Source organism: Anthonomus grandis, chromosome 1, assembly GCF_022605725.1.
Source record: "Anthonomus grandis grandis chromosome 1, icAntGran1.3, whole genome shotgun sequence".
NCBI classification, from domain to species: Eukaryota; Metazoa; Arthropoda; class Insecta; order Coleoptera; family Curculionidae; genus Anthonomus; species Anthonomus grandis.
This window is the reverse complement of record NC_065546.1, coordinates 55,367,640-55,381,514: the sequence shown is the minus strand read 5'-3', so window position 1 is coordinate 55,381,514 and position 13,875 is coordinate 55,367,640. Positions and strand designations below refer to the sequence as shown.

The following is a 13,875-nucleotide window of genomic DNA, read 5'->3' as shown; positions in this document are numbered from 1 at the left end:
GTGCCAAAAACCTCAAAGAGTCTTGGCACCCAAGGGTATAAGATGCTTGTCCAAAGTAACCAGTGGAGAAAAGGGAACATTAGTTACTACATGTTGTATCGTAAGTGCAAGTGGGCAAAGTCTACCGCCAGCTTTAATATTTCCCAGAGTGCATTTTAAACCGCATATGCTTAATGGAGCTCCACCAGGCTCTTTGGGCTTGGCAACGTCCAGTGGCTGGATGAATTCAGATCTCTTTAGCGAGGTGATGCTTCATTTTGTCAAGCATAGCTCATCTTCAAAAGAGAATCCATCCATATTGATTATGGACAACCACGAATCGCACCTGACAATCAGAGCTATTGATATTGCAAAGGAAAACGGTGTTAATATTTTAACCCTTCCACCCCATACAACGCAGAAAACCCAACCATTAGATGTTGGTATAATGTATGTTTTTTTTTTTTAAATAAGGTTTAAAACGCCATCTCATGATTTTTTTTCCAAAACTCATGATTTTTGGTTACATTTTTCATGATTTCATTTTATTTCACCTGGCAACACTGTGTCAGTGGCGGGTAATATAATATATTCTTGTTAGTGTGCAGCTCTTATTTGGATTTGGTTATAATTTTAGTACAAAATAGTGTCTTGGTGTACATAATTGTGTTAGGCGTTTTCTGTGTTTAGGACTGACCTGCAGCAGCAAATACTTGGCCCGATCTGTAATAATAATAATAATAAGAAGGAAAGGGGGGAGGCCGTCGCCGCCGCCGCTGCCGTAGCCGGTCCCTAGGCTTCCGACCGCGCAGCCGCAGCAGCTCACGAGTGCGCGTTCGCCTGCTGCTGCGCCGACGTCGTCGTCGTCGCCGCCGCCGCCGGTGACGTCGTCGTGTGGTTCGATTGGTGCGTCGGGGTGGTCGCTGTGCCGCCGGTCGGATCCTCGCCCGCCGGTGAGGGCGGCGCGTCCTTACGGGGCGGCATGCGCTCGTTTATGGCGTCCAGGCCCTTCGCCTCCGCGAAACTGGTGATCTTGTGATTCGGCGAGAACCCTTGTAGAGCTATACGTTGAAAAATTATATTATTAGGGTTGGGGTGGTTTTTTTCAGGTTCAAGTTATGTGGGAGGGTGGTTACCGTTTTTGAGGCTGGTTTTGCCGCCGGATAAGGCTCCCAGGGGTAACGCTCCAGTCGGCGTGAGACCCTTCAGTTGGAGTACAGATTCGCTTTCCTCCCTATAAACAAAAAAATAATCAACTTAAGGTGAAAGTGTGTCAATTCGTGATGGAATTATGGTGAATTGATGCCTGTGTGCCTGTGCAGTGTGTTCAGTCTTCGCTTTGTTTTCTATTTAAATGGGAAGGGGTTTTTATTTATATTGTTCTTTTTTATAAATTATAACAATGTTTATAATTTAATAATATTGGGCTTTTGGGTGCATAGAAAATTACTTAATTTTTTTTATAAGGCTAAAATTTACGCGTTTTAGAAACCAGTGCATCATTTAAAGAATTTATAGCGGACACATATCTTAAGGCTTAGGCGCACTGGACTTGTACTAGATATATAAAACTATTGATTCAAGCAAAGAGTAATGTCAGTTGTCGTACAATACAGACAACGACATGCAGTACTCCGCAAAAGTTTGGAAACATTTAATGAAATGTACGTTTATTAAAACCAAAAAGTTGGAAGGCATGACTTCGTATTTCATATGGTATTTTGTAGTATAAATATTTGCTTATATTTTTATTTAACGCCTATGGGACTTTTTGCTTGATATACAGAACACACAAGTTTGGAAACATTTCTCAATAAAATATTTGTTTTTTGTCCACAGGAACAAATTATCTATTATTCAGTAGTTTCATATAAATTACAGTGCGATAAAGTTGTGCTCTGAGAACCTGTTTAAATATTTCGACAAGAAACATATCAGAATGGTACAAAATTGATTGATATTGCCAAAAAACTCTTTCTAAAATAATAAAAAATATAAAGACAGAGGTACAGTCAAACCTCCTTTAAAAGTGGACGCCCGCGGAAAACTTCAGTAAATACTGATCGCATAATAAAGCGTATTTTCACAGCTAACCCCAGAAAATCAGCAAAAACGAATTAATAAGGAGCTTAATTATGATCATCAGTTAACCACTGACATTTCCACTGAAACCGTGAGACGCAGATTGGTAGAGCATGGATTATTAGGACGTCGTCCCCTAAAGAAACCTTTAATTTCTCGAGCAAATCGACTAAAACGTATCAAATTTGCTAAAGACCACCTTTCTTGGGCCACAGAAAAATGGAATACAGTGTTATTTAGTGAAGAAAGTAAATTTTTGCTTTTCGGTACTAACGGGATTAAATTTGTAAAGCGCCCAGTCGGAAAAGGGTTTGATCCAAAATACCATAGTTGCTAACAGTGAAACATGGAGGAGGTGGAATTATGGTATGGGGTTGCTTTTCCAGGTCCGGGCCGGGTCCAATTATTCGTATAGATCAGAAAATGGATCAACATGTTTATATGGAAATTCTAAGGAGTCATATACTGCCATATACTGAGGAAAATATGCCTCTAATATGGCAATTCCAATAAGACAACGAGCCGAAACATACTGCACGATTGGTAAAAAGTAGGTTTCAAAAAAATAATGTCAATGTTATGAAATGGGCGTTACAGTCACCCAATAGAAAACCTCTGGGATCAAATAGATAAAGATATCAGTTCAAATAACATAACATAACATTTTCCACGTCTAATCTTCGAAATTGCTGTTTATGTTGGTAGTTTCCGTTTTAAATTATAAACGAATGGTAGATTTGGCAAACCCTAACGGGCAAAATTTTGAACACTTGTTTTGTTAAAGGGGGTGAAGTAATTTTAGGTTAGAAAGTTGTTCCCCTTGACAAACCTTTTGACGTATTTCGGCGTTTTTTTTTTTAAACAGTGGTTTTCGATAAATCCGTGGTGATAAGAATGACCAGGAACATTAATAACATTAACGCATAACAAGAATCATCAATGAAAATTGTATATACATAAGGCAATCTGCGATCTTTTTTTAAAACAGAATATTTTTTAAAAATGTGTAAGCGATATGTGCCGATAGATACCATTTGTTTATCAAAATGGTGCGGCGACGGCAACCCTGAAATCTTAAGAATAACACCGAGTCAAGGATCCATTGAAAGAAATGATTGTATTGGGCAAAATTAGTTTTAGGAAAGTTTATGCTTATGTTTAGGTTTTTAGAAAAGAGGTCACAGGATGTTTTATAAAAAGAAGGGAGTCAGGTAGTCTTGGCTGGGGAGTTGACTTTTACGGTTGTTCGATTAAGTTGCCTAATATAAATATTTTCATTATCGAGATCCGTGGTTTTATTGACATTGAAATAATTAACGTTAGCGAAAAGAAGTCGCTTTTAAATGTTGTTATATTTCTTGTTAGTCGACAAATAAATGCTTTTAAATTTGAATTGGATCATTAAAATTAAAAAAATAGACCAATCTATGATTGTAATTAGACTGGTGTAGGCTCCGAGGCCGAAAGGTTAAAGTTATAATACACCGGAAACATATAAATGGCAAATAGCGACTGTTTCATGTTTGGAGGTCACACGGTGGCCTGTGGGCCAAATACGATATAATTACATTTAAATGCCTAATGCACAGGAATGTTTTCATTTGATGCATAGCTCTATTATTTTATTTGGTGTTGATATTGTTGTACCTTATTGTGGATTTTAGGCTAAAACGTGATCATCAATACTCAGGTCATAATGTTACTCAAGACTCAAATATTTATTTCCATAGACTCAAGTATTGGATAATGTGAAAAAATAAAACTATAAAACCTAAACATACAACTTTTAAAAGGCCTTAAGGAAAAACAATAAAAAATCTACAATTAACTAAATACCAAGAAAATAAGAAAACTACAGCTTTTAACAAACAAACAAATACGAATTATGGGAGTAAGGATGAGACGCTGTAATTTAAATATTCTGTTACCGTATAAAAGGAATTTTTAATTAAAAATCTTTTCAATGAAGCTTTGAAATTATTAACCTTCAAATTTTTTTTATTTCAATGGGAAGATTATTGTATAATTTAGTTGGTAGAACTACTGGGCTGTTTGCCACTTTGGTTAATTTATGTTTGAGTAACACTGAGTTCATAGTCCATACCTCTAGACAAAGAATAGTCAGACAAGTTACGCTTTATATGCATGACCGAGTTGAAAATAAATAGGCAAGGAAATGGCATAATTTTCAAGTCTGGAAAGACTGTGAAAAAATCTATCAGAAAATGTATAAGGCTTAAATAAAATAGTTCTAATAATTTTTTTCTGAGCCGTAAGAACTTCACCATTTCTAGAACAGTTACCCCAACACATTATGTCATATGGCAAACATGACTGGACATAACCATAGTAATAAAGAAGAATCAGGCCAATATCGATTTTATTACGTAACTGCCAGATCTCATAGGTATAGATTGATAATATCTACATGATAAGACCAACTATGTTCATCGATTAATATTCCCAAGTACTTGACAACCTTATTTTGTTCTAGGTTTTGTTATGCATTTTAACAAGCAAGCTTTTATTCAAATCGGTAAGACTAAAAAATATCATTTCAGTTTTTGACTCATTAAGCACTAGGCTGTTCCTGCTACTGATACGTATCATTCGGTCTACTACCCCTGTTGAACCTCTAGATGTCTAGATAGTTCTTCTAAGTTACCACTCGACGTTGATATAACAACATCATCTGCAAACGCAGCTAGGTATGGTTGCCAGTAAATTCGTCCAATATGCTATCAAAAAATACAACAAATAACAGTAGCCCTAAAATGCTACCCTGTGGGTCACCACTAAGAACTGGTACGGACTCAACTGAAACATTTCCATTCTTTAATATCGTTTTTTGATATCTACCGGTCAGGTAGGATTTAATCCATTTATGAGCAAGACCACGCATACCACAATCATTAAATCTATCCAACACTAGATTAATATTTATTACATCAAACGCCCTTTTTAAGTTAAAAAATAGGCTTACACATTTATTGTATTCCCAATTAGACAAAATATATGAGTATAGGGACAAAATTGCATCTTGTGTAGAACGACCCGCCTGAAACCAAACTGGTATTTACTAAAAAAAATGTCGTTGAGTAGAAAAGAGTGAAATTCCTCGATAATTAGATATCGAATGCTTATCACCTCCTTTATGGATAGGGACAACAAGAGAGTTCTTTAGAGCCGATGATAATGACAATGTTAATGACAAACTTCAAGAATACTCAAATAGGGTTGGCAACCCTCCTGATTTAGAAGGGAGGTACTCGCTTTTTTACTTAACCTCCCGATTTCCGCGGCCTTAAACAAACCTCCCGCTTTTCGGCAAGTAAAAAAATACGTACGGGATTTTATCCACGTTTTTTCTATCAGCTCATAACAGTTTGTTTTCTTGAGATTAATAATATGGATCTTTCTAACAGTAGTGATGAGATTGATGTCGAGTTAGGATTATTTGAGGGAAATAATTCAAATCAAGGGGGGAGACCGGATTTTCTATTCTATTAAAAAAACTAAATGGAATGTTTAATAATGAATGGAGCTAAACTTATTCTTGGATTGTTAGGGAAAAAGATATTTTACAAGCTAAATGTACGATTTGTGATTCATATTTTACATTTTACAACAAATTACTGCGGAGAAAATGGTATAATTAAACACACGAAAACGGAAAAACACACGATAAATTTGACTAAAGGTTGACAAGAAAAAAAATATATTTAAGCTTATATTGAATGAATGAATGGAAAAAATTGTTACTGTTGGATGTGTTTGCCATATTATACATAATGCCAGGAAGCACGGGCAAGTAGCACTTAAGTATGAGGTTAAATATTTAGTTATTGAGTGCAACAATGAATTTAGTAGTAGCACAAAAAAAAAAGTGAATGAATTTTTTGCGAAGAAGAATGGATTTATTAAGAACCATTCTCACAAGGCGGCTTTCTATAATTCCTGCCACTGAACGAGTTTTGAAACATTTTACTCCTGCTAAATCTTATTTTCAATCACAAGAACGACCCTCACCACTACCGGGAAATTTTTTTGACGATGAACTCCCTGAAGTTTATTTAAGTAAGCATATATTCGTTATTTCAAAATCTTAGAATTTGTTATTCTAAAGATGGATCTTAAGGAATCAACTTTTTGCTGGTGACAATTTTTTTATGATTATAGATGTAATATTACCAGTAATTTAAAAATCGGTAATATTACCGGTAATATTACGCAATATTACGGTAATATTGGTAATTTATTAAAAAAAAAACAGCTTTTTAACTAATACTAGTTTCTTTAATTCAAAACTGTAAAAACATTAGGAAACAAAAAAAAACGAGTCAGAATGAACTACCTACGTAATAGAGTGGATAATGGTAAATCATCCCCAACCTCTTCATCTGATTCTTCTTTCTCCTTGGTTAATTCAGTCAAGTCTATAATTTCGAAACCGAGATCTTTTTTAATTTCTTCCTCAGAATCCTCAGTAGCTTTTTCTGTTCTTGAATGATCTTCGTTTAGTAAATTATAATTATGGGCAATATAGGTTAGTTTTCCGGCTCTTTCCACGGTAAGCCTGTTTCTTCTTTGCCGATGAATAATTCCAATAAATCCATAAGTACTAAACGTTCTTTCGGTTGCGGCTGTTGACGATGGTAAATTTAAAATGTCTACAGCCAATCTACTTATTTTAGAACTGGAGCAAATTCCTGCCCACCAAACATGCCCAGACATAGATTTTTCGCTGGAAATAGCAAAAAGATTACCACCTCTAATTTTGTACTGAGCAAGTGCTTCCATAATAAGACCTACTTCTAAAGAATATTTTGGATGACGCCTTGCAGTTTCATAGATGAACTCCGTCGCAACTAAATTTTCAGCTTCAGTTAAATTGTTGCCACGTTGGATTGGTTCTAATAGGTAAGCAGCAAGATGAACGGATTTTAAACATTTATTTTCTCATCTTTCAAGATTTGAACATATTTTTTGGGATTCCAACATAGTAACGGATAAATTTGATACTGTTGGCCCGTTAGCTTCAAAAAACGTTATCCACTTAGAGATTGGCTGGAACAAGTCATAAGTTGCTTCTATTTGTAACCAAAATTCATTTTGAAGAAGAAGTCTTACTGTATTTGTTGAAAGAACATCAGAAATATCTAGGTTATCATCAACTGCTAAACTTTTCAAGTTTTCTTGTTTAGTGTCCAAAAAGCTTTTTAAACAAGAAACAAAGGAACCCCATCTTGTTTTCACCGGCAATTTTAAAGAGATGTATCGCCCCGTTTTGTTTAACTGGATTTTTTCAAAACTTGCATGTAAAATCTGCGAATTTTTCAACTCTGATACAATTGAAATTATGTTCTTTTTAGCCCATTAACGCCTAGCGTTACCACATGGCTACGGCAAACACGTGACTACTCAAAGTGCGATGGCATTGGCCATGCGCTAGTAAATTTGTTGCGAGCGTGTCATATCACCAATCACAGTCCGGGTTGCCAGTCTATTACAATTGTAATAGATCTATTACTTTTTCAAAACTTTTATTACCTTACCAAATGGTATTTGCTAAAATCTATTCCCTTTTAAAAAGAAAATAAAAGCGCTCTACCTACATAATGAATTGAATTCATATTTCGACTCCTGATTATTTGAAATTCGCACGCGAGGCAAAAACTGAATGCATGCTTCTTCGCGCATGATGGTTTAATGTTTCCGTTTCATATCGGCATCCGTTAAACAGTCAAAATTTATTTATTTTTTAAACTAAATATAGATTCGAGCCCAGAATATGCCTAACCCAACAATCACAACTTTTTTGAAAATTTATTACCTTTTTTTCAAATCTGTTACCTTTTCATTGGACATTCTATTACCCCTTGCAAAAGCAAACTGGCAACACTGATCACAGTGTGCAAAAACCACGGGTTCGCTTAGTTTCCGTAAAACTGTGTGTGTTTAGTACGGTTAAATTTGATAGTTATTGAAACATCGTGAAAATAAGGATATACAATTCGAGTAAGTATAATTTATTTTTTATGTGTAATAGTGGGGGATATTTTGTTACACTGTGATGCTCAGAATACTATGGCTTATCGTTGGCCAAATTTGGAATAAAATCCATTGATAAGTTACTGAGTGACAAGGGCGTAAACTTGTATGTTACCATATGGCAACACTAGGCGTTTGCACTAAGTGATTTCAAATAATTACAGATATGGCTTTTCACTTGCGGAAGCGCTTGATATGGTGTATAACGATGATCTTGACGGCGATATTTACATTGAGCCACCAGAACCCAATGTAGACACAGATGAGGACTCAGCTGACGAGGACGATGGCAGGTAATAAGCCAACTTTTTATCGTAATTTGTTATTTTTTGATCATATTTTTTTCGTAGGCTAGTTGACAATTTGACAGCTTGACAGTTGCGAGCCCCGGCCGAAATAAGATTATATAATAGCAAGAGATTGGGTACCCAATATGAGGTTGAATGTGATGCAAATATAGCAGATCAGGAAACAAATACTGTGCCTACTCCGGTTCTTGTACAGGAATACACAACTTGGCTAAAAGATAGGCGAAACCAGTCTAAATCATTTATACCTCAGTGGGACAAAGAAGCAGCTTATGCAGTTGTACCGCCAAAATATTTTCCGCCACCAGATTATTCCAGATTGGAGCAAATGTCCGTAATTCAAATTTTCGAAGAGTTTATAGATGATGAATTTATAAAACATTTGGTGGCGGAAACTCGCAGGTATGCATTATTTTTGAACTGTCCAGACCCACGGCCTACTCTACTTATCAGGCCGTGAACAGCTCCCTTATGCAGTGTTGCCAAGTGTAAGATAGAGGTCTAAGAATTTTTCAAGATATCTTAAGGATTTAAATTTGATTTTCCCATGGTGGTTGGCAGAAAAAAAGTAAAAATCATTAATCTGTTTGAACAGTGTAACTTTATTATTTCTTAGTCATATGTACACATATATAAGACTTTTTTTTTTAATTCATGAAGAAGCATTACAATAGGGATAATAGAATTTGCCACAAGCTTCTATTTAAAGATTTTATTGGAGATTAGAGCCAAAAAGAATAACATTTTATTTAAATGGCATGTGATATTGTAAAATACAGTTTAAACTTAAGGCAGTCCCAAATTTAAATTGAATCTATAGAATTTACCAAAAAAGAATGAGGTATAAAAATAAAAGAGTTTTTCTAAGTTAATCATTTTTTAAAGGTGTTAAGTTTTCTTTTTTTGTTTTTTGACTCAACTTTTAGAGCGTCAGATTGATTGTTCTTTTTTATATAATCATTAAGCAAAATGTTAGAAAATATTGATAACAACATGGTAAGTATATTTTTATAATCTTTACCACAAATACATTGACAGCAAAAATCATTTAGCAGAACATCCTGGGATACACTTGAATAGGGAAGATTACATAGAATGTGTTTTTGATTGCAGGTATTTAAAAATTTATATTCAGTGGCAGTATCATTTATGATTTTTTCAAAAATTGCACACATGAAATAGAACGGTTTTAACTATATCCGTAGGAATACTAAGGCCACCGCGTTGTAAATAATTAAAATATTCATTATATGTATTTGTTCCCATACCTTTAGTAATGAGAGAAATACAGATGTTACAATTTAGCTTTTTAGTAATTTTAAAAGAAGCATATCCAGCTATGTATATTTGAGCAGATGCATCTATTTCATACTCTTCTAAATAGGATCCTGTTTCCAATATATATAAAAACTTAACACAGTCAGTATTTTGTGAAAGTGACCAATCAAGATCACTTTCATAGCAACAGTTTTCAGTATGTTTTACCAGTAGCCTTCCAGAAAATATGTATAAGTGTTATTTTTTTTTCTGCATTTATTATTTCATCGAAACTGATATTGTAATTACTTCCACCTAACAGCCTATATTTACCAAACCTTTTTTCTAATTTTTCAGTTGTAAATTTGCCAGGTAAAATATAAGAGATTGCAAACTTTTCAAAGGAGTACTCTATTATTTCTAACAAAACACAAGTGCTATGCCGAAGGGCAGAATAAGTATCTTTTGTTAATTTACCATTAAAATTAAGTTTTTGCCATGTATCTAACCATAAGATGAACTTTTAAAAAAATTCAATGCGAAAATCATTCATATTATAAAAAGGAGTACACCACTTATTTTTTTAAATTGTATGTTTAATTGTACTTGTATTATTAACAATATCCCACCAATTTCTTATAATCTCTAAAAAGAAAGCCATATCATGTAAATTATATTCTTTTAATGAAGAAATAGTAGAATAATCACAAATATTGTCTGCTAAGTAGACTTTTTGCCTTTCAAGATTGTTAGGATAAACTGTTTTATAGTTAAGTTTAAATGCTTTTTTTATTACTAGATTTTGTTCTTTATTGTAGATGTCTTTAATGTCCTGAAATTTAGCATACTTTATTTGATTGAAATTGTCAAATTCGGGATATACAAAAGTATTCTTATCATTTTTTAAATTCCACCAATTATATTATTTGTTAAATTTGAAAACATTGACCGATTAATTCTATGGTTGTCTGTTATTATATCTAAAACAGTAAAACCACATTTTTGTACTAAAGAAATTACGTTTTTGGTGACTGGTATCATTTCAGAACCTTTTATATTGTGTACTGGTAATAATTTAACAACTTCACAAAAATTTCCAAAAGCAGAACATATCATAAAGGTCAAAATAGTTGTTGCCAATGAACTGTCATTAGAGGCGACACCAATTAAATTTTTTCCTTTATAATCTAATCTTTTAGTAACATATACCTCATCAACTAAGAGAAAAACAATTTTTTCTTGATCTTTTAAAAAGTCAGATAAATATTTCAAATACCCATTGGTACTTTTATCATTTTCAGTCGGATTAGGGTAACTATTTGGGGCCACATCTAAACTGGAAGAGAGGTATTGAAGATATCTTTTTGTGGGTAAATTAAAATAATCCCTCATTAAATTATATGCACTTGGGGAAAGTGTATAAACATAAATGCCATAATTATAGTATCAGAGGTGTATCATTTCCTTTTTAAAATTAGTAATTTAACTAGATTAATTAAAATTGATAAAATATTGTTTAAATTATTACACTCCTGTGTCCGCTCTTGTGGGTCATAGTCAGTTATAAAGCTATTTGACTGAATATCAGAAATCGCAACCAGTTTTTTAAATGCCTCATTTAAAAAATGCAAACTTTTTTCATTGAAAAACTCAAATGTGTTATCCTCAGCTTTTTCTATGGCTATTGGAACTTTATACCTAACTAGTAAATTCTCCAGCTGGGACCATCTACTTAATTTTAAATCGAAAGGTAAGATCCAATTTAAATCATTAAATGTTAATTTTGACTTGTGTACAAACACTTTAACATACATATTATTGTCAACAGAAATTTCAGAATAAATATTTATTGGCGACACAGTAAAATCAACCATATAAAAGTAAATCTTGCTCTTATTTTCTAATTTTATTGTCCATGAATAAGATAAGATATTTTTTTTTAAATAATTAAAAACTAAGTCTTCAAACCCATTAATTAAATCAGATTTTTCAAACTGGTCATTTAGTTCATTATGACGATCTTGCTTTTCACTTTCTCTTTCGTCTGGACTTTTTCTAGGAAGTGGCACTTTTTTCGATAAGTAAGATGGTAAGTTAGGAAAATTGGATGGAAGGGCATCGGGTTTAAGTTTGGCTTTTGTTGGAATTTTCTTTACAGTCCCATCCGGCAATAAAAAAATATCCTCTTTAATGATATCGCTTTCTTGAAAGTGAATCCCACACACCACAGAATATTGACTGGGAGACCAGTCAGCTCCGTGAATGGCTTTTACCCATTTAGCCCTTAAAATTTCATTTTTTGGAAAGCCAAAAGTAGATAATATGGATTGTCCTGCTTTTAAAGAACTGTTATAATTTGTCTTACATCCCGGAACACAACAAGTCTTAGGCATTATGACGACGATAAATCAATGTAAAAGACTTACCAAATCAGCCAATATAACACACTAAAAATTAGCCTGGAAAAGCTAAGCTCTTTACTGTTGAAATTGCACATGCACAGCTGTTTAGAGGTAACCGCGAAAGATCACAAACACTTATTACCGATATTAAAGTATTAAACTATTAAAAGACAAATAAAACTTTCAAAATAAGCTCTGGACCCAATAAATTATCATAACCAAAATAATAACACTGAATAGTGGGGAACGGAGCCGGGAGATCTTCAGCAGTCGCAGCCGGATCTCTTTATTTCACGGCCTGAAGGTAAAGACGGCCGTGCCAGACCCTAATATTACACCAGATGAAATTCGTTGCTTCATAGCAATATTATTTGTAAGCGGCTATAATAATTTGCCATCTAAAAGGCAATATTGGAGCAGTGGCGAAGATCTTAAAAATTTAGCTGTTTCTCAAGTAATGCGCCGTGATCGATTTTTACAGATCACTCGGTTTCTTCATTGCTCTGATAATACAAAACTAGACAAAAATGATAAGTTCTACAAGATTCGGCCTGTCATAGAAATAAAAAAAAAAACTGTTTGAAAAATTTCGTTCCGGAACAAAATTTGGCTTATAATGTTAGATGAATTGCCGCCAGAAAAAAAGGATTTGCGATATGAACTTTATATGTATATATTTTCAAACCCAGCGCTTTAATCATATATGTGCAATTTCGTGGTTATTCTGCAACTGGAACAATTCGTGAAAACCGAATGCCCAAACAATGCCCCCTTACGAATAAAGAAATGTTTGTCAAAAAAGACCGTGGATATTTCGAAACAGCCATGGAGAAATCCGATGGCCATTTGTATGTCAGATGGATGGATAATTCAGTGCTAACTATGATGTCTACTTCGCATGGAGCTCAAGAAATTGGACAAGTTAAAAGATACTCACAACAACAAAAGAAAAATATAATGGTTACACGATCAAAAGGTATTGCGAAATATAATGCCCACATGGGAGGAACTGATCAGATGGACCAGAAAATTGAGAAAAATCACTTTCCTTAAAATAGACACGAATTAACAGCCTTTGTTCAAACATAAATACAGAAAAGACAACGCAGTTAAAAGAATTAGAAACTTACTAATAAAAAACATAGAGTTCATAAACAAAAAATTAAAAAAAAAAGATCAGCTAGTTCATTTCATTAGTTCCTTCTTTAATAGATGCTGAAAAAATAGCTGATTTGTCAAATTATTGTAATTTATTGATTAGTGCATTTGTGTGAAGTAAAGTATCTCATAGGGTTTTTTCCTACGTGTTTTTGGATTAACACTAATTGTTAAAGTAATTAATTAGTTTGTTTTTTTTAACTTTAAAGCTCCGACGAATCCTGCCATTGGCAAAGAAGTTAATTTAATGAGACGACACTTACAATAATAAGTTTTAATCACTTGATGCAATTGGCTTTGCAAAACAAGCTTTCGAAAATTCTTGAAGATCGAAGTTAACGAAGATTTACTTTTTGAAGAATATGTTATCTCACCGGATATCCGAGAAACCTTTTTAGGAAATTTTAAAGAGCTTACTGCAGATCAGCAACAGGTAGCCTATTTCGGAAGAAATAATGCCTCCAAATTTGGTCACGGGCCATACAGGAATGTCCTCTCCTTCTGATGGGCAGTGACTGCATGGCTCCAGTGACCGTGGACTGCGAGGGATTTGTGACGCACATTGCAGGCAGAGGAGTGGCAGCATTCCAACAGACCTGCATTGCTAAATAGGGGGACCATCTGGTATACAGATGGCT

The 13,875-nt window shown here is 34.0% G+C and overlaps 1 protein-coding gene across 10 annotated transcripts in view; it reads right to left on the bottom strand.

The window, feature by feature from the left end:
* The window catches only part of LOC126745680 (serine/threonine-protein phosphatase 2B catalytic subunit 2-like), a 227,631-nt gene that overhangs the window by 17,743 nt on the left and 196,013 nt on the right, over positions 1-13,875 (bottom strand). For all 10 annotated transcript variants that reach the window (XM_050453648.1, XM_050453653.1, XM_050453677.1 and 7 more), the window contains 2 exons: positions 1,116-1,213; positions 677-1,040 (listed from right to left, as the gene is read on the bottom strand). In XM_050453648.1, coding sequence (XP_050309605.1) covers positions 802-1,040; positions 1,116-1,213 — 337 coding nt within the window. In that variant the 3' untranslated portion in view covers positions 677-801. The remainder of the gene's footprint in view (positions 1-676; positions 1,041-1,115; positions 1,214-13,875) is intronic.